Source organism: Ovis aries, chromosome 5, assembly GCF_016772045.2.
Source record: "Ovis aries strain OAR_USU_Benz2616 breed Rambouillet chromosome 5, ARS-UI_Ramb_v3.0, whole genome shotgun sequence".
In the NCBI taxonomy this organism is placed as follows: Eukaryota; Metazoa; Chordata; class Mammalia; order Artiodactyla; family Bovidae; genus Ovis; species Ovis aries.
In genome coordinates this window covers 3534467-3559668 of record NC_056058.1, presented here as the reverse complement: position 1 = coordinate 3559668, position 25202 = coordinate 3534467, and the positions used below count along the sequence as shown (strand labels likewise).

General features: G+C 48.6%; 1 protein-coding gene and 1 non-coding gene across 8 annotated transcripts in view; one reads left to right on the top strand and one right to left on the bottom strand.

The window, feature by feature from the left end:
* PBX4 (PBX homeobox 4) overlaps positions 1-25202 on the bottom strand; it is a 67401-nt gene that overhangs the window by 23528 nt on the left and 18671 nt on the right. For 6 of the 7 annotated variants that reach the window (XR_006059802.2, XR_006059801.2, XM_042249565.2 and 3 more), the window contains exon 2: positions 15585-15658. Coding sequence is in view for 5 of the 7 variants with exons in the window: in XM_027969340.3 (XP_027825141.1) it covers positions 15585-15658 (74 nt within the window). In the remaining 2 variants the exon portion in view is untranslated. Of the gene's footprint in view, positions 1-14114; positions 14354-15584; positions 15659-25202 lie in introns of all 7 variants that reach the window. The other variant, XM_060415355.1, reaches the window with a different exon arrangement.
* On the top strand, positions 23861-23967 carry LOC114115135 (U6 spliceosomal RNA). Its single transcript, XR_003589618.1, has one exon. It is a non-coding gene; the product is annotated as a U6 spliceosomal RNA (small nuclear RNA).

Genomic DNA, 25202 nt, shown 5'->3' with positions numbered 1-25202 from the left:
AGTCGCCATAGGACTGGAAAAGGTCAGTTTTCATTCCAATCCCAAAGAAAGGCAATGCCAAAGAATGTTCAATTACCATACAATTGCACTCATTTCATATGCTAGCAAGATTACGCTCAAAATTCTCCAAGCTAGGCTTCAGCAGTACGTGAACTGAGAACTTCTATACGTACAAGTGGATTTAGAAAAAGCAGAGGGATCAGAGAAAAAAATTGCCAACATCTTCTGGATCATAGAAAAAGCAAGAGGATTCCCCACCTAAAAAAACCCACATCTATTTCTGCTTCATTGAGTACTCTAAAGCCTTTGACTGTGTGGATCACAACAAACTGTGGAATATTCTTGAAGAGATGAGAATACCAGACCACCTTACCTGCCTTCTGAGAAACCTGTATGCAGGATAAGAAGCAACAGTTAGAACTGGACATGGAAAAATGGACTGGTTCCAAATTGGGAAAAGAGTATGTCAAGGCTGTATATTGTCACCTTGCTTGTTTAACTTACATGCAGAGTACATCATGAGAAATGCCGGGCTGGATGACTCATAAGCTGGAATAAAGACTGCTGGGAGAAATATCAAACCTCAGATATGCGGATATCACTTTAAGGACGGAAAGTGAAGAGGAAGTAAAGAGTTTCTTGATCAACGTGAAAGAAGGTAGTGAAAAAGCTGGCTTAAAACTCAACATTCAAAAAACTAAGATCATGGCATCTGGTCCAATCATTTCATGGCAAATAGGTGGGGAAAAAGTGGAAACAACGTCAGATTTCATTTTCGTGAGCTCCAAAATCACTGCAGTGACTGCAGCCATGAAATTAAAAGATGCTTGCTCTTTAAAGGAAAGCTATGACAAACCTAGACAATGTATTAAAAAGCAGAGACATCACTTTGCTGACAAAGGCTCATATAGTCAAAGCTATGGTTTTTCCAGTAGTCATGTATGGGTGTGAGAGCTGGACCATAAATAAGGCTGAGCACCGAAGAATTTGTGCTTTCCAACTGTGGTGCTGAAGACTCCTTGGACAGCAAGGAGATCAAACCAGTCATTCCTAAAGGAAATCAGTCCTGAATATTCATTGGAAGGACTGGTGCTGAAGCTGAAGCTCTAATACTTTGGATACCTGATGTGAAGAACTGACTCACTGGAAAAGACCCTGATGCTGGGAAAGGTTGAGGGCAAGAGGAAAAGGGAGTGACAGGGGATGAGATGGTTGGATGGCATCACTGACTCAATGGACATGAGTTTGAGCAAGCTCTGGGAGACAGTGAAGGACAGGGGAGTCTGGCATGCTGCCGTCCACGGCGTCACAAAGAGCTGGACACAATCTAGCGACTGAACAACAACAAAGAGACAATATGGCTGTCACACCCCAGGCCCCATGGTGTTAACAGTGCATATGTTACGGCAGGCGTACACACGTTAGAAGTTTAGTGTCCTCAAACTTGTACATTTTTGCAAATGTACCATGGTCCCAGCTGAGGACACAGCTCTGCTGAGCACCTCTGGGCCCTGTCAGCGGCCCCGTGCGGAGCCCTTGGTCGCCCTCAGCATGGCCCAGTCGTCTTCCAGCACCCTGCCCCCGGCTTGACTGCGGCCATCAGCACATGTGACGTTGGCACATTAGCTCCCTCTCACACCCGTGCAGATGACCGATTATTATCAATCACAACAAGCTCGTTTCCAGCCCCAGGGGTGCTCCTCCGCTCCCCCAGGGCCCTCGACGTTGGAGCGGGTGGCTCTGGAGACCAGGAGCTCAGCTCAGAGACACTGTCAGTTAGAGGTGTTCAGAGGAGCTGGGATCTAAAGCAGAGGCACTCCTCACCAAACCACCAAATTTCCTTATGTTCCCAGTTTACTGTGGGTTTAAAAACCACACAGTGAGGTAAAATAAAATTACAAACATCAACACAGTATGTTTTTTATAAGAAACAATATGGAATTTCTATGGACTAACTTGTGTTCTCCAAATTCACACATGAAACCCCAAATGTCTATGTGAAATAGGGCCTGTGAGGAAGAAATAAAGGTCAAATGAGGTGACAGGGGCAGGGCCCTAATCCACAGCACTGTGGCCTTCTAAGCAGAGGACAGGGCTTCCGTGGTGGCTCAGACAGTAAAGAATCCGCCTGCAATGTAGGAGACCTGGGTTCGATCCCTGGGTTGTGAAGATCCCCTGGAGAAGGGAATGGCTACCCACTCCAGTATTCTTGCCTGGAGAATCCCATGGACAGAGGAGCCTGGTGGGCTACAGTTCACAGGGCTGCAAAGAATCGGACACGCCTGAGTGGCTAACACTTCATTTCAACCAGAGGAGGAGAGACCTCTCTCATCTACAAACCAGTAAGAGAGCCCAGACTAGGAACTGAACTCGCTCCAGACAATAGTGAACCAGTGAGCAGCAGAGTTCCAGTAGAACTGCTTACCAAGACTGCGGCCTGGGACTCTGCTCCTCCGTCCGTGTGCCGCCGAGCCTAACAGCGTCTGAGGAGGAGCCCACGCACGCGGGTCCAGACAGGTCCTCACCCCTCTGCTTCACTGCCTTCAGGTCCCCCCATCCCTGGAGCGCCTCTGGACCCTTCCCCTTCCCTGACAATTTTTATTCTATGCATGCACTGCAAAGCAGGAGATTTTAGTGTGTTTCCCTCAGTTCTAATCCAGACAAGGACTCCTCAAAAGGTCGTGTCTGGTCTGCCTTCTGTCTCCATAAAGGCCAGCGCAAACATGAGGGGCAGCAGCGTGACAGGTGAATTTATGTCTGTTGGATCTAATGAGATTTTTGAGCTTATTCTTTTAGATGTCTGCTGCATTTTCTGTTTCCCTTTCCTGGTTTCCTTCCCTGTGTTTCACATTGGTCCTGGACAGCGGTGAGCCAGAACGCTTCCTGCGGCCAGGGACACCCTGCGCCTGGGTCGCTCCCGGAGGCTGTGGGTGCGGCCCGGGGGTGCCCCAGCCCCAGCTGCAAGGTCCAGGTGAGGGGCAATCCTGCAGTGACACCCTCGGGGGGCAAAGCCGCTTCCTCTCACACACGTGCGGGAGGCCTGCCCCCCTGTGTGTCGCGACCATTCTGTCTTGGGGTGGGGATGGCGCTGCTCCCCTGAAGGAGCCTGGACGTGAGATGCTGAGGGAAAGCCCCGTGTGTGGTTTCATTCCAGGTGCTCCCATCGAGGGAACGCAGAGGCGCTAGGCGAGGAGGAGGGGGCCGGGCCCGGGTTGTGAGGGAAGAGCAATCCATTCTCATGGGAAGATCCATGTAGTGAGGAAGCAAGGCCCTTCAAACCCCAACAACGCCAGGTTGGTGGCATCACAGATGTGGCAGGAATTCAGGCTGCGGGTGCTTCCTTCGCAGAGAAGGCAGACCAGGCTTGCTGACCCGGGAGTGAACACCTCAGCCACGGCAGCAGCATGGGAACAGGAGGAGGTGGGGGTGACGCCCTGGGGAAGGCAGCTGGCGGTGACTGGGGTGAGGGGCGGGCTGGGCAGGGTCAGGGGCAGTACAGCGAGAGGGAGGTGCGGGCAGTGGGGCCCCCCAGGCGGCCCGGGGACCCACCCTGAAGACGCGGGGCCAGAGCAGGGGCAGGAGGCGGCCCCACCCCCAGCAGGCGCAGGGCGGTGGCCCTCGGCCCCCACGTCCTCAGGTTCTGTTCCAGAAAGCTCCCTGGCACTGCCTGCTGCTGTCACTCACTCAGCTCCAACCTGGCTGCCTGCCTTCGGGCCTGGATCCCAGGCCATACCTGCCTCAGAGACACTTTCCCAACGCGGAAGCAGAGATGTCCCATCAGGCAGGTCCTGGCTTAGGTCAGGTCGCCTGGGGAGACTGACCTGCCCAGCTGCCCACCCCACTGCCCCACTGCCCGCCCCGAGGGCTCTGAAGGCCACAGCGGTCTCTGCATGGCTGTGTGGGACCACCCTGCTCCCCAGGGACCCAGGGACTGTTGCTGGCTCCTTCACTGCCAGGGCTCTGGTTCCCGTAACGTTCCTGGCCTCACGGAATCATGGCCCAGAAATAGTGACTTGTGCTAAGAAACCTCTCCTCAAAGGCTAGCAGGACATTTTAGGGACCAGCACTACCAGGCCCTCAAGGAAGAGAGAGTGCCTTCCTGCAACACTTTTGGAAAAGAGAGACACAGGAAAAGCAGCTGCTCACAGATGGAGACTGAAGGTGGGGGCTCGCATGCAGAGTCACAGCCCCACGCGCTCATGACCAGAGCCCAGACAGTTAAACACGGCCAGCAGCCCCAAGTCAGCAGCATCTGTGTGCATGTGTGAGCGCAGATACAGGGGCCACAGCCAAGGAGACTCACCTCTGAACACGGGGGCTTCCAAACTCTGTCAGTAAAAATCACCATTGTCAATGAAAAGCAATGTAAATCTATCAACATAAAACACCACAGTAACCCCAAGGAGAAAAAGCATATCTCAAAAGATGCAAAAAGAAACAAATTGATTAAAACAACCATTAATGATAAAAACCCTTAGCAACCAGGAACAGAAAGAACCCTTCTTAACCTGATAAGGGGCATTTCCCTAAAGCACGCACGCACTCACACACACACACTTAGACGTACTGGGGACCCTTTTGAGGCACTACTTCAAGTCAGACACTGTCCTGTAGGTGCTGGTCAAGCAGATGGCCCAGAACCTAGAAAGGGACAGATGGGCAAAGTGAAGATGGGAGATGTCACCTACTTACAGGCTGAAGGGCATCCCTGTGTGGCTGGAGTCCCCCAGGGAGTCAGTGATGCCACTGGCAACTCCCCTCTCATCCTCCACCTCACCCCCAAATTGGCCTCCAGGTGGGGTCGGTGCTGAGCAATGGCATTTGACCAGCTGGCCACCCGCACTGCCAAGGGACCTTTAGATTCTTGCTTCCTGGGGATAATTTGAAACACAGCCTGCTCGTGTTGAGAACTGTCTGCAATTACCTTTGAGGCAATGTTTCCCAGGTCAGTTCTTTAAGCAAGATTCTAGATGAAGCCTTGTTTAATTAAAAAAAATTTTTTTGTATGTTATTTCTTTGGCTGCACAGGTCTTAGAACAGCATGCAGGATCTTCAGTTGCGAGGCATGAGGGGTATTTTAGTTGCAGCATGGGGGATCTAGTTCCCTGACAAGGGATTGAACCCAGGTCCCCTGAAGAGTCTTAGCAGTGGACCACCAGGGCAGTCCCTGAAGCCTTGTTTCAAATCACTAGACTTTCTCAGTCCCATGAAAGTGTAAGTGTTCATCGCTCAGTTGTGTCCAACTCTTTGTGACCCCAAGGACTGTAGCCTGCCAGGATCCTCTGACCATGGGACTTTCCAGGCAAGAATACTGGAGTAAGTTGCCAGTCTCTTCTCCAGGGGATCTTTCCAACCCACGGATCGAACCTGGGTCTACCACACTGAAGGCAGATTCTTTACCATATTTCCCATAGGACGTCACAAAGAATATTTCTTTAGGGAGTGCCCTGGTGGTCCACTGGTTAGGTCTCTGTGCTTTCACCGCCAAGGGCCCTTATCAGGAACTAAGATTTCACAAGGCGAATGGTGAGGCCAAAAAAAGCAAAAAACCAAAGAGTATTCCTTTAGCAAACACTCATCAATTTCTGAAATCACAGCTGACATGAACGTTAGATATTCATCAGACTGACGGGGTATAACACTATGCAAATTACCATCAGTTCTAATCAATCCTTAGTTAAAATACATCACAACCTAAGCGCTGAAATCTCAACCAAATATGCAAGTTGTTTTCATTTCAATACACGCTTGCAGTTGTTAATTAAAGGCCTGTGATTCTGTCATAAACTACTGAACTGCTGATGCTCAGTAAAAATGGCATGGAGTTTGCTTCAGCTCTGTTTTTTTTGTGGCAACAGGGCAAAAGGACAAGACAGAGAAATGTTGTAATAGAAAATGCAGCCAAGTAAAATGTCTAGTAAAACTAGTCCATGCTCTCCTGTGAGGCTTTGAGAACATTTAAGAGCAACAGCCAAGAAAAACAGCACTTACGGACGGTTTCTGTCTACCTTAAACAAGCTTATTTCTCATCCCAAGAAATGCTCAAATTTCAACTGAACGATATCTAGAAGCTTCTGAAGTTGGGCTACCCAAGGTGTGACCTTTCCTTTGCTGAGTCCTGCACAGGGAGGTGACCAGCCCAGCAACACACACAACCATGTCCAATCCATTCTCAGGCTGGAAATCAGATTTTCAGGCCTGCCCCGGACCTAACTCCCCGGGATTGGCCCGGCGACTGCTGCCTGAGGGACTGGCCTGGGGACTGCTGTCAAGCAGGTTCTAGGTGACCGTCAAAAGGAGCATTCCCTGTTGAGAAAGGTTAGTCACTTTCACACCATGACCAGGTTTACTGATGTCGACTGTGGGCCAAGCCCGTAACTGGGCTGGGATACGCTGCAGGCGCGTCTGTGCGTTCGTGGGCTGGCGTTCCAGGGCGGGGATCAGGAGACACACCAGAGACAAACCCACAGGATCGTCTCAGCGAAGGGTTAAGCCCTAAGAAGAAACTGCAGTAGAGATGCAGATCCTGCAAGAAGGCGATGCTGTATGAGAATCTGTGTCCCAAGTCCTCAGGCTGTGGGCCCCTGACCAAAATCCTTCAGTCTCGGAGTGGTTTTTATAAAAGCTTCACGGAGAAATAATTCAGGTGACATGCAATCCACCCGTTTCCAGTGAATAACTCAGTGCTTTTCCAGTGCTTTCACCAGGTTGTGCAAACAGTGCCTACTGTTCCACCCCCTCAGAGAGACCCCAGGCCCATCGGCAGCCGCTCCCACCCTCCCCCCAGCCTCTGGTAACTACTAATCATCTCCTTCTGCCTCTTCTGGACACTCCACCTAAACGGAGCCACGTGCTGTTTTGGACAGTTTCGTCTGGCTTCTTTCACTCAGCATAGAGGTTTTCCCTTTTTTAATTGAACTGTAGTTGATTCAGAATGTTTCAGGTGTACAGCAAAGTGATTTTGTTATATATATATTATTTATATAATAATATATAGAAACATATATTATAACATATTAATGTGCTATATATGTTATATGTATAATATATATATTTCTCAGATTATTTTCCATTATAGGTTATTACAAGATATTGCATATAGCTCCCTATACTATACAGTACGGCCTTGTTAGAATAAAGGTTTTAAGGTTCATCAATGTTGTAGTTTGTGTCAGAAAACTTCATTTCTTTTTATGGCTGAATAGCGTCCACTGAACCGATGGACCACATTTTGTTTCTCTGGTCATCATCATGGACATCAGAGGTTTTTTTTTTTTTTTTCATAATTCTTGATTTGTGTGTTTGTCTGTACGAATCCACCTGTCTGTCCAGCAGAATTTCCAGCTACTCATGGCTACTGAGCACTTGAGATGCGGCTAGTGTGGCTGAAGAACAGCTTATTTAATTATACTTGATTTTAATTAATTCGAATGGAAATTGTCCCTGGGGGATGAACCACAGTCTGTGGCTGCAGAGGAGCTATGATAGGCTGGTCAGAACTGGAGGCTCAATTCACGAGTCACCCTGAGACTGTGGGGCTAAGAAAGGATACTCCAAGCAATCTGAAAAATAACCCCCAGCTCTAGGAGATCTGCAGCCACAGTGAACTACTCAAGTCCAGCCAATCACAAAAGGGGTCCAAATTCCGAAAGAAGTCACACACTGGCCCAAAGGGCAGTCTTTGGGACAGACCCAACCAGAAGGCTGAAACCACCTACCATGATGTTACAACTGCAACAGCTCTGAGTGGCGGAGGAGGAAGGGAAACATGAGTGAAAAAACAAAATAAAAAAAATGCTGGATGACTATGCCTGAGAGCTCCCACCCAGGCCTGGGGAGCAGCGGTGAGGAGGGTGGTCCTTTGCGTGGCAGCTCTTTACACCCACTCTGCTGACAGCAGCTGCTGGTGCTCCTCGGCTCCAGAGCAAGGCTGGCAGAGCTGGGACGTCTCGTTCCTCAGAGACGAAGGGAAGCACAGGGGTGTGCTCGAGGCCAACACAGGGGACGGGCAGGCTTGGGGAAGACAGGGCAGGGCGCTCGGTGCGGATTGCCTGGAATGCCTGGCAGCTCTTCCGGGGTGCTCCAAGAGCCAAAGCTTTGTACACAAGCTGGAGCTAATTTGCAGGTACAGCCTGACCCACACCAGGGTGTGTGGCTGTTCCTGCTCTGAGGCTCAGGCACTTCACACAGGCTCTGCTTCGGTCCTTGTCAGCACCACATACCTGAAAGCCAAACAGAGCCCTGTCCTGCACCCAGCCCCAAGGCTTTCAGGAAGGGGACTGGGCCAGTACTGGGTCCTCCCAGCTAACTTCAAAGATCTCCAAAAAGGGTTTATTAGTTCTCAGGAGTGCTGCTCCAGACACCAAGAAGGACGGGTGTTTCAAGGGACGGATGAAGAGGGGAGTGTTCTCTGAGGATACGCTTGGCCTCCAGAGAGTGCCAACACAGGACCATCCAGACAGCGCACAGAGGAGAGCATGGGTGGGGCACTGGCATCTTGACCCTGGAAGATGTGCCCACATCCCTGCCACAGGCTGGAGGAGGCGTTGGACGGAAACTCCTGGAACTTGTAGGTAGGGCTTCCAGGAACACTGGGCACCATGGCTCACACAGAGGACGGCGCTCTCTTCAGGGTGATATGAACGATGAACCTTGTGTTCTGAGTCAGGCCCCAGACACCCAATCTTCCTGAATCCCGTAAGATGTACAAGGTAAAAACGATTTCACTCAATAGGTATCAGTCACCAGAAACTGCTCTTAATTCAACAAAAATACAAGCTGTGTACACTGTGTGTCAGGCACCAGGGCAGTCCTAGGACATGGCCAGTTAGAGACGCTGCACTCACGGGAGGAGGCAGATGGCAGAGGCCAGGAGCCGCCGTGGAGGGAGCCAGAGCCGCAGACACGGAGGCAGCGCCTGGGGCCTGTGGGTGCAGGGTTCCCTCCCTGAGCCAGAGCAGCGTGTGGAGGGGTAGCACGTGGCCTGGCTACGGGCTACTGCGGTGCAACCCTCTCTCTGGACTCCACTCTGCTCATCTTCAAAATAGGAGTGACGTAAACGTCTGCGGGGGGCTGCTGGAAGGTAGGGGCAACGATGCTGGAGCTCGCGGAGCTGCCTTGCTGTGGACCACACCTCATCAGTGCCTCGAGTTTGTGCTCAGTTGTGTCTGACTCTTTGTGATCTTAAGGACTGTAGCTGGCCAGGCTCTGTCCATGGGATTTCCAGGCAAGAATGCTGGAGTGGGTTACCATTTCCTCCTCCAGGGGATCTTCCAGAGCCAGAGATCAAGCTAGTGTTTCCTGCATTGGCAGGCAGATTATTTTATCACTGAGCCACCTGGGTACTGGCCTTTAAATCCTCTGTGCAGGTTTGGTTTTAGTTTTCATCCTAAAGGCTTGTCGCAGACATTAGCCAGAGGCAAATTTGGGTTAAATAAAAAAGCTGATGTGGGGCTGTGCTGGTGGTCCAGTGGTTAAAACTCTGCCTTGCAATGCAAGAGACACTGGTTTGATCCACCCTGGTCCAGGAAGAACCCACGTGCTGTGCAAGAACCACAGAGCCTGTGCTCCGCAGCAAGAGAAGCCACTATAATGAGAAGCCCTTGCCTCGTGGTGCAGAGCAGCCCCTGCTCTCTGCAACTAGAGAAAGCCCTTGGGCACCAATGAAGACCCACCACAGCCAAAAACCAAAATCAATCAACCTTTAAAAAAAAGAAGAAAAAGCTGATGTGCCATCTCCTGCTGTGAGCGCCCCAGGAGGCCCAACCCCCAGGATCGCTCACTGGGCAGAGGCCCCTAGGAAGCCAGTGCAGAGTCAGGACCCTCAGCAGTTTTCTCTGGGCCAGAACTTGGTCATGCCTGGCCAGGGGGTTGGGGAAAGCTCAGGCAGAACTGAGATCTCGCTTCTTTCCTTTGTGGTCCGTCCTGAGATGGGGAGGCCGGTGGCCCGCGTGTTGGACACACAGTACTCCCATGACTGCACTTCCTACTGATATGAAAAGGCGCCTGGCCACACTGAACCTGACGTTTAGGCAGCTCTTGGCAGTCGTGATGGCTTGTGCTTTTCAAGGCTGAGTGGTGCTGCTCTATCCTGATGCCATGCCCCCAAACGTACCAGGCACCCTGATGTTTGAGCCAATCAGTGGAAAGGAAGCATGATTGTCTGAAAGAAAAAAAAAAAAAGCCCAGATCTGATGCGTGGCCTATACTGTGGGCCCCACAGCTGCCTTGGGACCCAGTCTGGGTGGCGTCAGAAGCCCTGAGTGTGACCCCTAAGCCTGGGAGGACGGGCTAGCGCAACAGCGTGGGCTAAAATGGAGACCTCAGCCAGTCCTGATGGCAGTAGGTGTCGAGCCGTTCTTCTTCTCCTGAAGTTGCTGAGTTGGAAGCTGACTAACGGCTGTCATCACGTCCGTACATACAGAATCGGATGAAGCAAAAGCACATGCGGCCAGACAGCGCAGCCGCGGCACTCAGGAAGCAGTTTTCTGATCAGTCCCAGCATCTCGCTGATGGGAAAAGCTTGTCAAGAGCCACAGCTTCCTGAGATGACAGCTGATGAAACGACTTTTAACGATTGCTTATTATTGCCACTCAATTCTTTACTTTGCATAGCTAAGTTGTCAATAAAAACCTCAAGGATCCACACAGCCAAGGCGCTCTGATGACAGGGCCAGCTGCTGCGGGCAGTGGGGAGCCCCCCAGAGGGCTCTTTCTCCCTTCCAGGGCCAGTTGGGGGCTGGCTGGGAGACAGCATGCCTCAGAGAGAGGCACCAACACTGCACGATTTTGAGGAAGGTGATCAACATCACACAGTCCACGTGGTACTAAGGAGCATGTGACTGTGCCGGGAGCTCCAGGCGCTGGACACACACCGCGTGTCCCCTGAGGGCAGTGTCTTCCAGACCACGGGGCTCTTGGGTTAGGGTGCTTTTCAGTTGCAGGAATGCTGCTTATCTGGTTCACACAGAGCTCTGGAGGGAGGTGCTGTGAGGCATTGAGAGCAAACTTGTTTATAAAGCCCCCAAAAGCCCAACCTCTGTTTACTGGAAGCCATAATATCTGTGCCCCATAATAGAAATAAGGGACACAAATGAAAACATGCATAAGTAAGGAACACAGAGGACAGACCACTAGACACTCAGACACCCGTGAGAAGCACCTGAGCAGGAGCTCAGGGGTGGGACATCGTAGCCCTGTCGGGCAAAGGCCTGTCTGCAGGGCAGGGCAACCTGGTTGTGGCTGTTGGAGGCTGAGGAGGGTGAGGAGGGCCGCCGGCAGGAGCGGGTGAGGATCTGGGTGGTGGAAAGGGATCCGTGTAGGGGGGAGGAGGAGGGATACACGTGAGGGGGGAGGGGTGACTGATTAAATAAGTAAAGCACCGAGGATGATGCGCGCAGGGTTCTGACTGTCGGAGAGATGAGTCCAGAGAGAGAGAGAGATGGAGTGAAGCCTGTGGTGCTAAACTGGCATTAAAGATACTGACATGCGCGCGTGTCCTGGTGGCCCAGTGGTTAGGACTCCGTGCTTGCAGTGTAGGGGCACGGGTTCCACCCTGGGTTGGGGAGCTAAGATTCTGCGAGCTGTATTGCATGGCCAAAACCAGAGGGACAGAGAGAGAGACAAGAGTTATAATAGTAACTGACTGTTTTAAATAATACTCCATGAATCAATAGTGATACAAAACCCAAAAATGAATAAATGGGAAATTTAATAAGGAGTAGTCTTAGAGTACCTCCAACAGAATAATTATTACAAAGGGAAAAGGAGCGACTTTAAAAAGGAGAAGTCTGGCAAGACGCCACCTTACTTGAGTTAGCAAAGTTAGTGTCGCCAAGAGGGCGCAGAGCCAATGTGGGCACCGCTGACCAGTCTTTGCGTGAGAAGAGGCATGGCTTCCTTGTGAGGATGTGCAGCAGAAGTCTCTTCATGAGGAAACACCAGACAAGCCCAAAGGAAGAGGGCTCGCCTGTGACCTTCCAGATGCTCAGGTCGTGAGGGTCAGGGAAACTCAGGGGTCTTATCACAGAGGCAACAAGACCAAAGAGATGTGACAACTAAAGGCGACATGGGACCTTGGCTCTTTTTGTCCTTTTCTCTAAAATACACCACTGGGGAAACTGGCAGAGCCTGAATGAGATCTGAGGGTTCCACGGTGGGTGACGCACCAGTGTTCCTCTTCTGACTGTGATGGCTGTTCTGTGGGTAAACGGGAGGCTGTGCCCTGTGTGTTGGAAATGTGGCTCATGAGGCATCACGGCAGCAACTTACCCTCCAACAGTGCAGAGAGAAAGTTTATTTGTGCTATTCTTGGAACATTTATGTAAATCTGTGATTGTTTCAAAATAAAAAGTTAAACACGCATGAACAAACTTATCAGAACAGAGACCACTCAAACGACAGTGGCTTTGTAAACCAAATGGAATATAAGTTTCTGGGTTACAGAGTGCATAGAAGGTAAAATAATTAAAAAAGAAATACACCACAAGCTGGGCTTCCCAGGTGGTGCTAGTGCTAAAGAACTTACCTGCAAATGCAGGAGATGCAAAAGATACGGGTTTGATCCCTGCGTCAGGAAGATCCCCTGGAGGAGGGCATGGCAACCCACTCCAGTATTCTTGCCTGGAGAATCCCATGGACAGAGGAGCCTGGCAGTTACAGTCCATAGGGTTGCAAAGAGTCAGAAAGGATTGAAGCAACTTAGCACACACACTCATATCATACCACAGGCTAGTTCTTATGAAAAGTCTCAGTTTAGGAAGATGAAAACATGTTGGAGGTGGATGGTGGTGATGGTTGTACAACGATGTGAGTGTACTTAATACCACTAAACTGAACACTTAAAAATGGTTGAAGCGGTAAATTTTATGTTATGTATATTTTGTCACAATAAAAAATATTCAACCTGTGGGAGGAAAAAAAGAATCTTATGTCCTTACAGCATCTGGGTGAAACTTAAATAGGTTTAAAACTGAATTTCTCTTTCAGTCATCAGATAGCTGCTGGAGGCTGGCACTGCACCCATAACCTCACATCTCTGAGCTCACAGTCTTCAGTCATCAGGAGCTAAGTGTTGTCACGGTCCCCAGTTCACAGGGAAGGACTAGGGACAGGAAGATTCTCAGTCACGTGCCCGGGTGATGGAACCAGAAGCAAAAAGGAATCCAGGCCATGCCACTGCCCTCTGCCACTGTCCATGTCAAGTACACATCAAGCTTGCACCAATCTTGTACCACTTTTGGACTTCCCTGGCGGATAGGAAACCACTCGCCAATGCAAGAGACGTGGGTTCACTCCCCAGTCTGGGAAGATCCCACAGGCCGCAGGGCAACTAAGCCCTGCACCATCACTACGGAACCTGCACGCTCTGGGCCCGCCAGCTGCAAGTGCAGAAACCCGTGCGCGCCTAGAGCCTGTGCTCCGCAACAAGAGAAGCACCCCCAAAGCAACGAAGACCCCAAAATAACTGAATTAACAAATAGAAAAAGAAACATACTTCTGTACCACGTGTGTCCTTTCTACAAGCCCCGGTATAACTGAAGTGCTATGCTCTAAACTGATACACAACGTTCAAATAACTGATCTCAAGAGACCAACTCTCTCTAAGAAATCAAGGGACAACCCTTCTATTGAGGACTTTAGTTTTAAAGATATCTTCACCATATTTGCTGGCTTCTCTTATAAACCATCTTCAGGGGACTTCCCTGGTGGGCCAGTGGATAAGAATCGCCCTGCCAATGCAGGGGACACAGGTTCGATCCCTGATTTGGGAAGATTCCACATGCCGTGGAGCAACTAAATCTGTGTGCCACAATTACTGAGCCCATGTCCCAGAGCCCACGAGCCACGACTGCTGAGCCGGTGAGCTGCCACTTCTGGAGCTCACGTGCCTAGAGCCTGCGCTCTGCAACAGGAGAAACCCCCGCAGTGAGAAGCCCGTGCACCGCAAAGAAGAGCGGCCCCTGTTTGCTGCAACTAAAGGCCCGTGAGCAACAACGAAGACCCAGTGCAATCAAAAGTTAAAAAAAGAGAATCAAAGCTTCAAACTGTTGTTAACCTTGACCAAATGATCATGGCCAGAACTATCAGTGGTAGGATTTATTGACAGCACATACTTCCGACATGAGGCACTGAGAAGTACACAACCTTGCTTCTGTGAGATTTCTGCCAAAGACGCACAGCCTCAGTCTAATTATGCAGAAACAACGGACAAACCACACTGAAGGACTCTCTATAGAATGGCTGAGCCGTCCTCAGCAGAAGTATGAACGTCATGAATGAGGACCAACAACGGAGAAAACTTCACAGGTTGGTGGTAACCAAGGAGACAGGATGACTACATGCGGCGTGGATCCTGAAGCAGAAAGAGGGCATTTAGGGTCAAACCCAGGGAAATTCAAATTGCTCAGTTACAGAGCATTGCACCGACGTCAGTTTCCTGGTTTTAATCACTGCACTATGGAAACAGTGACAGACTTTATTTTCTTGGGCTCCATAATCACTGTGGATGGTGATTGCAGCCATGAAATTAAAAGACACTTACTTCTCGGCAGAAAAGCTATGACAAACCTAGACACATATTAAAAAGTGGAGACATTGCTTTGCTGACAAAGGCCTGCACAGTCAAAGTTATGGTTTTTCCACTAGTCATGTACGAATGTGAAAGCTGGACAATAAAAAAGGCTGATCACCAAAGAATTGATGCCTTCAAACTGTGGTGCTAGAAAAGACTTGAGAGTCCCTTGGACAGCAAGGAAATCAAACCAGTCAGTCCTAAAGGAAATCAGCCCTGAATTGGAAGGACTGATGCTGAAGCTTAAGCTCCAATACTTTGGCCACCTGATGTGAAGAGCTGACTCACTGGAAAAGACCCTGATGCTTGGAAAAACGGAAGGCAGGAGGTGGAGGAGGCGATAGAGGATGAGATGGTTAGATGGCATCACCGACCCGATGGGCATGAGTCTGAGCAAACTCTGGGAGATAGTGAAGGACAGGGAAGCCTGGCGTGCTGCAGCCCATGGGATCGCGAAGAGTCGGACACGACTTAGTGCCTGAACAACAACAACCGTTTTGAAGGTGTTGCCACTAGAAGAAGCTGGGAGAAGGGTATATTAGAACAGTCTGTACTCGTTTTTCAACTTTTCTGCAAGTCTAAATTAATTCAAAATAAAAAGATATTTTTTAAACAAAAGAACTTCCAATGGCAGAAACTTCCATGGGGCTTACTTTGGATGCTTAAAACAACCAAAACAAAATTATTCTACTTTCCGAATTCTGTAATGTTAGGTCCTTTTGTGAAACAATGGAATGCCACAGTGCCTCTGAGGTTTCACACACAGAATGCAGCTGCTTGTTACTCACTGGCAACAGTACTTGTCCGGTTACAAACTTTGAAATGAATGAGTGTAATACACCAGGAAGCAGGGCTGTGACAAGTCAGAAGTGAGTCATCTGAGCCACTGCTGCCAGAGAGGGATGTGACGAGCAAGACGGCTCAGGATGCATGTTAGGACTGAGCCAGGACCAGGGCTATGAAGTGGCTGCGGGCCTGGAGCGACCCTGGCTGCACCTTCTCAATGGCCTACCTGTCTTTTCCTTGATCTCGCAGAGCACACTGTAGAGCGCAGGCTTCATCCGATGGCAATTCAGAGCGTGCTTTCTGAAAGAGAGGCGACAGAGGCGCATGTGAGAAGGTGAAGAGTCATTCTGGGCACGAGAGTAAAGGCCCTCCATCCTGAGTCTGCCAGTTCTGTTGAAATTTCCTATGAAAGGACAGAACCGTAGCATTTCAAATAAATTCAATTTGTACCAAATCCAAACAGTAATATTCAAATATTCAAGACATTGCTCCTTAAACACCGCAAATTCGAGTAACACAAATATGAAATTTCAAAGTCCAGTAATTTGAAAGCTGTTCGCATGTTGCCCTATAGCAGCCTTTCAGTGCATAAGTAAAACCCCAACGGAACTATCCCAGTGTCCTGCAGTGTTAATTTAGCAGGACTGATGCTGAAGGTGAAGCTCCAGTACTTTGGCCACCCGATGCAAACAGCCGACTTATTGGAAAAGACCCTGGTGCTAGGAAAGATTGAGGCAGGAGGAGAAGAAGAGGGTGACAGAGGATGAGATGGTTGGATGGCATCACTGACTCAACGGACATGAACTTGGGCAAACTCCGGGAGATGGAGAGGGATAGGGGAGCCTGGGGTGCTGCAGTCCATGGGGTCACAGAGAGTCAGACATGACTCAGTGAGCGAAAACCAGCAACTGAGCAGCTTCTAGGTGCCACGCACGATTCCAGTGCCACAGAGACACAGAGGAGGTCCCGAGCAGCTAGGGTGGAGATGATGAGACACCGCACAAACAAACACACCCCGTCAGCGGGGGCAGGTGCTTTCTGGTGGCTTAAACTAGAGTGACTAGAAGGCTTAAATTAGAGTGACATCAAAGCCGAGATCAGAGTCACAAGGAGAAATCAGGCGGGAAGAGGCCTAAAGAGTAAATGTTTAGACAGAGGAAACAGCCAGTGCCAAGGCCCCAGGTGTGGGGTTTCCCTGGTGGTCCAGTGTAAGAATCTGCCTTGCAATGCCGGGGACACTGGTTCCGTCCCTAGTTCAGGAAGCCCCCTCGTGCCTCGTGGCACCACAACTACTGACCCTGTGCTCTGGAGCCCATGTGCAGCAACTACTGAAGCGTACAGGCTCGGGAGCTTGTGCTCCCCAAGAGAAGACCCTGCCACGAGAAGCCAAGTCCTTCAGCTAGAGAGTAGCCCCGGCTCTGCCTAACTGGAGACAGCCTGCGTGCAGCAACAGGCACAGCGCAGCCAGAAGCAATAAATAGTGGGTAAAGAGAGCAGGGCGCTGTCGGGGAAGGGGCGAGGGAGACAGCCATATGGCTAAGTTAGAGAGGCAGGCGGGGCTGACTGGAGAGTCTTGTAAGTCAGGGGAAGGGCTCTGGCTTTTGCTCACAGTGATGGAAACTGTGGCTGGCAGAGGAATGGCCCCCAAAGATGTCGGTATGGTGACCCTCAGAACCACTTAAGAGAGAAAAAGGAACTCTCAAGAAGATTGATGTTAATGACTTTGAAGCGGAAGGATTAACTTGGATTACACAGATGGGCACAATCTAATTCATGCGTCCTTTCTTTTTTTCAGATTGAAGTACAGTAGAAATGGCAACGCACTCCAGTATTCTTGCCTGGAAAACCCCATGGACAGAGGAGGCTGGAGGGCCACAAGTCTATGGGGTTGCAAAGAGTTGACACGACTGAACACTCACACATACATACATAGCTGATTTACATCTAATCATGTGTTCTTACAAGCGGACAAACTCTCCCAACTGTGGTCAGTGAGAGAGAGGCAGTGACACAGGGTCAGAGACACTGTGTTGTGGGCTTTGAAGATGGAGGGACTGTGAGCCAAGGAAGGCAGGTGGGACAGGCAAGGAAGTGGACACTTTTCCAGGGCCTCCAGTAGGAATCCCCTGCTGACACCTTGATTTTAGCCCAACAAGAGCCCTGTTGGACTTGGAACCTACAGAAATGGAAGATCATAAATTTGTGCTTTTTAAGCTACGATGTGGTCATTTGTCACAGCTGGCAATAGGAAACAAACACAGGAAGCGACGGAGGATTTTACAGGGTGGTTTCACGTGATATGTACTGTACTTTTATTAGTGCCGATTTTTTTGAGATATAACTCACACGTCATAAAGTTTACCCTTAAGGGAGTATATAATTCAGTGACTTTTAACTAATTCGTGACATGCAATTCTCACCGCTACCTAATTCCAGGACACTTTCATCACCCCAAGGAGAAATCATGTGGTCATTCCACATTTCTCCCCGCTCCCACTCAGCAACGCCTGACCTGCTTTCACGGATTTATCTGGACATTTCATATAAAAGGAAGCCGCACAGCATGTGGTCTTTGGTGACACAGAGCGGGTTTTCAAAGTTCATCTACGATACTGTGTATCGGTGCTTCCTTCCTTTTTACAGGCAACTAATACTCCATTGTTAGATTGTATTTTGTTCAGCTGCTCATCAGTTGATGGACATCTGGGTTATTTCCACCTTTTGATTATTATCAATAATGCTGCTAGGAACATGAATGTGTAAGTTTCTGTGCGACCACATACCTAGGGAGAATGGTTGGATCATATAGTAACTCTGCGTTTAACTTTTTAAGGAAATGGCCAACTTTTGCAAAGTGGCTGCACCATTTCCCCTTCCTTTCAGCAACTTAAGAGGGATTCAATTTCTCCACATCCTCAACACTTGTTTTTTTTTTTAAATTATAGCCACCCCTGTGGGTGTGAGGTGGTATTTCACTGTGGTTTGGATTTGCATTTGTCTAATGGCTAATGACGTACATCTTTTCAAGTATTTATTAGCCACTTTTTTTGGCTGTACTGGGTCTTCATTGCTGAGTGCGGGCTTTCCCTAGCTGCGCTGAGCAGGCTTCTCACGGCGCTGGCTTCTCTCGAGGAGCACAGGTTCTAGGCATGCGGGCTCCCCTGGTTGCGGCGTGTGGCTCTAGGCCGTAGGCCTCAGTAGTGGTGGCGCTGGGGCTCAGTAGCTGCGGCTCTCGGACTCCAGAGCGCGGACTCAGAAGTTGTGGCTCACGGGCATAGTTGCTCCAAGGCTTGTGGAATCTTCCTGGACCAGGGATCAAACCTGGGTCCCCTGCATTGGAAAGTGGATTCTTATCCACCATGCCACCAGGGAAGTCCTATCAGCCTTCTTCTTCTTCTTTTTTTCTGGTATATTTGGTCTTTTTATTTTTAACATTTACTGGAGTATGATTGATTTATGGGCTTCCCAGCTGGCTCAGTGGTAAAGAACTTGCCTGCCAATGCAGGAGACCATGGGTCCCATCCCTGGCTTGGGAAGACCCTCTGGAGAAGGGAATGGCAACCCATTCCAGTGTTCTTGCCTGGGAAATCCCGTGGACAGAGGAGTCTGGTGGGTGGGCTACATTCCATGACGTCACGACTTAGTGACTAAACAACAGCAACAACAACAGATCGCTGGTCTACAACATCGTGTCCTTCAGGTGCACAGCAGGCCACTCTTTAGAAAAATGTCTGTTCAAATCCTTCACTTACTTGACTGCACTGGATCTTAGTTGCATCACTCGGGGTCTCCGATGTGTCCTGCGGGGTCTTTTGTTTCGGTCACGGACTCTGTCTTTTGTTTTGGTCACAGACTCTGTCTTTTGTTGTGGCCTGCTGGCTCCAGAGTGCATAGGCTCAGTGGTTGCAGGGTGAGGCCTCAGTCGCTCCGTGGCAAGAGGGATCTTATCTCCCCGACCAGCGATCACACTCTAGTTCCCTGTATTGCGAGGCAGATTCTTAATCACTGGACCATCAGGGAAGTCCCCTTTGCTCCTTTTTAATTTAGGCTCTTTTTTATTGTTGAGTTGTAAGACTTCCTTATATATTCTGGATACTAGATGCTAATATGATTTGCGAATTTTTTTCTCCTATTCTATACGCTGTCTTTTGACTTTATAGTGTCCTTTGAGGCACTATAAAGAAAGTTTTTCATTTTCCATTTTGATGAAATCAAATTTATCTATTTTTTTTCTTTTGCTGCGTGTGCTTCAGGGGTCATATCTAAGAAGCCGTTGAGACTGGAGGGCTTTGGGGGTTTGAGTGTTGAGCATGTTTGGGGGAGGGTCTGGAAAAGAGGGCTGTGTTTTGATCAGGTTATACCTGAGATCCCTATAAACTTCCCAAGAGGAGGAATCACGTAGGCAGATAGCACACAGGCATGGACTCAAGGCTGGAGATAAACAACATAAATGTTAGCGGAAACACTGTCTGAAACTGCCCACCCTGGCCAGGCACCATAGTAACCATTTACGTGTTATTTTGTGACAGGAGGTCCTGGTAAGAAATATGGAACTAACAAGCCACCACCAGTGGGAAGAATATGCAAAAGGCCAAAAGGAGACGCCATATGTCCTACCGACATCCCAGGATCCTCCTCGCTGGAATCCATCTTGGCTGAGTGATGCGTGCAGCACCAGGAAGGACCCTGAGTCAGAATGATTGGCCAGAGACGATCTGGAAACTAACCGCATCACCATAAAACCCGAGACTGCGAGCCGTGTGGCAGAGCAGTCCTTCCAGGTTCCCTTACTCCCCTTCTCTCCGCCCAGGCACCCCTTCCCAATAGAGTCTCTTGTTCTGTGAGCTTGCGTGTCCTCTCGGACAGTTCATTTCTGAGTATTAGACGAGGGCCCACCCTCTGGCCCTGGGAGGGGTCCACCCTGCCTTCTTGCAATGTAAAGATGGAGCCTTGGGCTTAGAGATGGCACTTTTAAGTCACAAGACTTGAGGGAATCACCACGGGAGGATGTAGATAGAGGAACCCAGGCCCCAGGCTCAGCCATCTGGCCTTGGAGAGGCCAAGCAGATGAGAAAATCCTGCAGAGGAGACTGGGGCCCAAACTGCCAGTGGGGAGGAACCAAGAACAGTTTCAAAGATAGAAGCGTATTCTGTGAGAAATGCTTCTGAGAGGTGAAGCAGGAGAAGAGACCTTGGATTTAGCAACATGGAGGTCACTGGTCACTGACTCAGCAGAGGGAGGAGAAGGCCGGGAGAGGGTGGAGGTGGGAGAGGAAGTGGAAGTAGCAACCACAAACTCTGACACCATCGCAAAAAGCAGCAGAGAAACGCAGCGAGCGCTAAAAGAAAGGGTGTATATTAGTCATGTTGAAAATTTTTCTTATTTATTTTTAAAAAATTCATGCATGCATTCATTCATTTGGCTGCCCCGGTCTTAGTTGCGGCATGTTCTGTCTTTTATGATGCTTTGACTTTGACATCCTGGGGTAGGGAGAGACCGACTTTCCCAGGGCTACCTAAATCCACAATACTTGTCTGAGAGTGTGTCTTTCATATGCAAACTCAAATCCAAGGCCCACACTCTTCACTACTGCTTTATTCCTCAGCATCAGTCAAGATGCCCCTAGCCCTAATCACCCCAGGTGCCAGGTACCAGATGAGGAGAGAGGAACTGCTGAAATTATTGAAAATATCCAGTCCCAAACTTGCTTGGTTGTCTACCCAGCCTCACTGCTTCCTCCTCACACGTGCATGCTAAGCCGCTTCAGTCATGTCCGACCCTTTGCGACCCTATGGACAGTAGCCTGTCAGGCTCCTCTGTCCATGAGATTCCCCAGCAAGGACACTGAAGTGGGTTGCCATTTCTTCCTCCAGGGGATCTTCCTGACCCAGGCAGCGAACCTACATCTCTTATGTCTCCTGCATTGACGGGCGGGTTCTTTACCACTAGCGCCACATCATGGAAATCATAATAAAGGCTCCAGGCCATGCTTTCTCTTCACTTCTGCCCCTGTGGCGCTTCCCCACGTGGCCCTGCATGGTGTGGACTGCCTTCTCTCAGGAATTTTAAGTGATGAACTCTTCTTTTGAAGTTGTCTCTGCCTTTCATCTTATTATACCTGATTAAAAGCAAATCCTAGGGATTTCCCTGGAGGTCCAGTGGTTAAGAATCTGTCTCCCAATGCAGGGGACTTGGGTTTGATCCAGATCTCACATGCCTTGGGACCGAGCACATAGCAACTAGCGGGCCGGCGTACTCTAGAGTCTGTGCCCCACAACTAGAGATCCCCCACGCACCGCAACTGGAGGAAAGCCGGCATGCCACAATGGAGGGCTCCTGAGAGGCAAGGAAGACCCAGCACAGCCAAAAAAACAAAAAAACACCCACCCAAATCCCAGGTACAAGTCAAAGACAGGGAGAGTCAAGGGAGGTTTTTGTTTCTTTGTGTGTTTTTAAAGATGGGAGATACCAGCACATGTTTATATGCCCAAAAGCCAGTCTAGGGAGGGGATTTGGTAACACAAGAGAGAGTGAGGATAACTGTAATCTCAAGGCTGTATATATATGTGAGAAGTCAGCATACAAATTTGATTGTTTGTAGCTAGGCTTCAACGGTACATGAACTGAGAAATTCCAGATGTACAAGCTGGATTTAGAAAAGGCAGAGGAACCAGAGATCAAATTGCCAACATTTATCGGATCATAGAAAAAGAAACAGAATTCCAGAAAAACATTTACTTCTGCTTCATTGTCTACGCTAAAGCTTTTGACTGTGTGAGTCACAAAAAACTGGAAAATTCTTAAAGAGGTGGAAATACCGGACCACCTTACTTGCCTCCTGCAAAACCTGGATGCAGGTCAAGAAGCAACGGTTAGAACCAGACATGGAACAAAAGACTGGCTCAAAATTGGGAAAGGAGTACATCAAGGCTATATATTGTCATCCTGCTTATTTAACTTATGTGTAGAATACGACATGAGAAATGCCCAGCTGGATGAAGCACAAGCTGGAATCAAGACTGCAGATCTGAAGAGGAGAAGTGGATGGGAGAAGTATCAATAACCTCAGACATGCAGATGACACCACCCTTATGGCAGAAAGCGAAGAGGAACTAAAGAGCCTCTTGATGAAGGTGAAAGAGGAGAATGAAAAAGCTGGCTGAAAACTCAACACTCAGAAAACTAAGATCATGGCATCCAGTCCCATCACTTCATGGCAAATAGATGGGGAAACAATGGAAGCAGTGACAGACTTTATTTTGGGGGGCTCCAAAATCACTGCAGATTGTGACTGCAGCCATGAAATTAAAAGTGCTTGCTCCTTGGAAGAAAAACTACAACAAACCTAGGCAGCATATTCAAAAGCAGAGCCGTTACTTTGCTGACAAATGTCCATATAGTCAAAGCTATGGTTTTTCCAGTGGTCATGTATGGATGTGAGAGTTGGACCTTAAAGAAGGCTGCGCACCAAAGAATTGATGCTTTTGAGCTGTGGTGTTGGAGAAGACTCTTGAGAGTCCCTTGGACTGCAAGATCAAACCAGTCAATCCTAAGGGAAATCAATCTTGCATATTCATTGGAAGGACTGATGTTGAAGCTGAAGCTCTAATACTTTAGCCAACTGATGTGAAGAGTCCACTCATTGGAAAAGACCCCTGATGCTGGGAAAGACTGAAGGCAGGAGAAGAAGGGGACAACAGAGGATAACATGGCTTGATGGCATCACCTCCTACTCAATGGACATGAGTTTGAGCAAGCCCTGGGAGATAGCGAAGGACAGGGAAGCCTGGCATGCTGAAGTAAATGGTTTCACAAAGAGCTGGACATGACCGAGCGTCTGAACAGCAACAAAATGCCATTATTTTAACATTTACTGCTGCTTTGAATGTTTAAAAGCATTTATGATTTTAAACCCTATAATGCTGTCATCTAAGCATCCATTATTAAAAGATGCTGCCAAGGACACATAAGGTACCTGAAAACCAGTAGCTTCATTATGGAAGCCAGATGTGATTAACACTCTGAGAAAGGTCAAACACCCGCCACAATGCACTATAATGTTGATCCAAGGGAGAACGCCCTCATTTTCAAATGCTTTCCAAATTCACCACGTGCCCCTGCGGGTTGCCTTTCAAAAGGTTAGGGTTGGGGTGCAGAGCTAAGATACACATCTGTGAAGCCAAATATGAGAAGGTTAATGGGCAATGAGATTTGGTGCTCTGCAAAGCTGAGCCCAAATGTTAGTCTTTCTGACACAGTGTACAGTAGTCGATCACATAGGATATTATGCCGAAATGGTTTCCTTCCATAGAAGCAGTTATTATCATCATAAAAATGGACTCTGGTTAGAGCTTGTTATCCTCTGTGATGTAATTCTAAAAATACAAGGAAAGAGGAAAGAGAATAAAGTTGGCTGCTTTGCTTCTCAAAGGGGATTCTAGGAAAGTTTATTCCCAGGCCAGTTTCCTGCTTATAAAACATCTTACTTAAGATACAGTATAGTGCTCGCTTCGGCAGCACATATACTAAAATTGGAACGATACAGAGAAGATTAGCATGGCCTCTGCGCAAGGATGACATGCAAATTCATGAAGTGTTCCATATTAAAAAAAAAAAAAAGACACAGTATAAAGGCACCTTTGAATGAACACAAAGTGATTTCACAGAATGTTTTTTGTGGTTTATTATAAACAGTAAACAAATGCCTAAACATTCAGCATGTTCCTGGCCTAGAGGTGATCAGCTGACAGCAAACCATCAATGATCTCATGAAATATGACAGACAGGGAGTTCACGGCATCACCAGAAAGGATGGATTATTTTCTGCGATGGACACACCCTGAGGTGACCCCACTGAGTGTGATCTTCTCTCCTTGAGTTCGGGCAGATTCTGTGACTTGCAGGGCAGCAACGGTGATGATATAGTCTTGCCTGTGGTTTTGTTACATTATGTTATGACTCCAGTTTAGTAGACTGGGGAATGTAACCTGTCGTCCTTGAAGCCAGGACATCCTTGCTATGTTGTGAGAGGGCCATCACGTGGAACTCTAGGGAGTCTCTTAGAGTTGAGAGCAGATCCCATCTGACAGCTGGCAAGAAAATAAGAACCTCTATCCTATAACTGCAAGGAACAGTTCTGCCAACAACCCTGAGACTGGAAGAGGACCCAGAGCTTCAGATAGGAACACAGACCAGCCAGCACCTTGCCTGATGCCTTGCGAGACCCTGAGCAGACGACCCAGCTCACATGCGCCCAGATTCCTGCCCATGGAAACTGAGATCACAAAGGTATGTTGTTTCAAGCCATTAGGTGTGTGGTAATTTGTTACATAGCAACAGATAACGGACCAGATAGTAAGGCAGTGAATGGGGACTGTGGGCAGAAAAACAAGGTCTGTGTTGGCACCTCTAGCAAGTACATCACATGTTCTGCCCAACCAAGTATCTGCATTAAAACAAAACAAAATGTTAATGTTTATGAAGACGTAAAATTCCAATGAATGAGAAACGATAAATCCTTTAAATAAACTTCTGAGGATAAACTAAATTAAAAAACAAATCTGTGAGTATCCTTTTAAAACCAACCTGTAACAAAACTATTATCACATAGAATCATGCCAGAAAATGAAAGCATTCAGCTTTACCACCCTCCAACCATGCTTATTCAATATTTACGGGACAAACATTGAGGCACTACTATATCGTGGTCACTGTACAAGGAGAAAGACTGAGGCAATGAATAGAACATGAATCACATCCTAGCTCCTACCAACAGTGTACTACAGCCTCTAATTTTAATTATTATTTATTTTTTCAAATTATGGAATGATCTGCCTTCCTGAA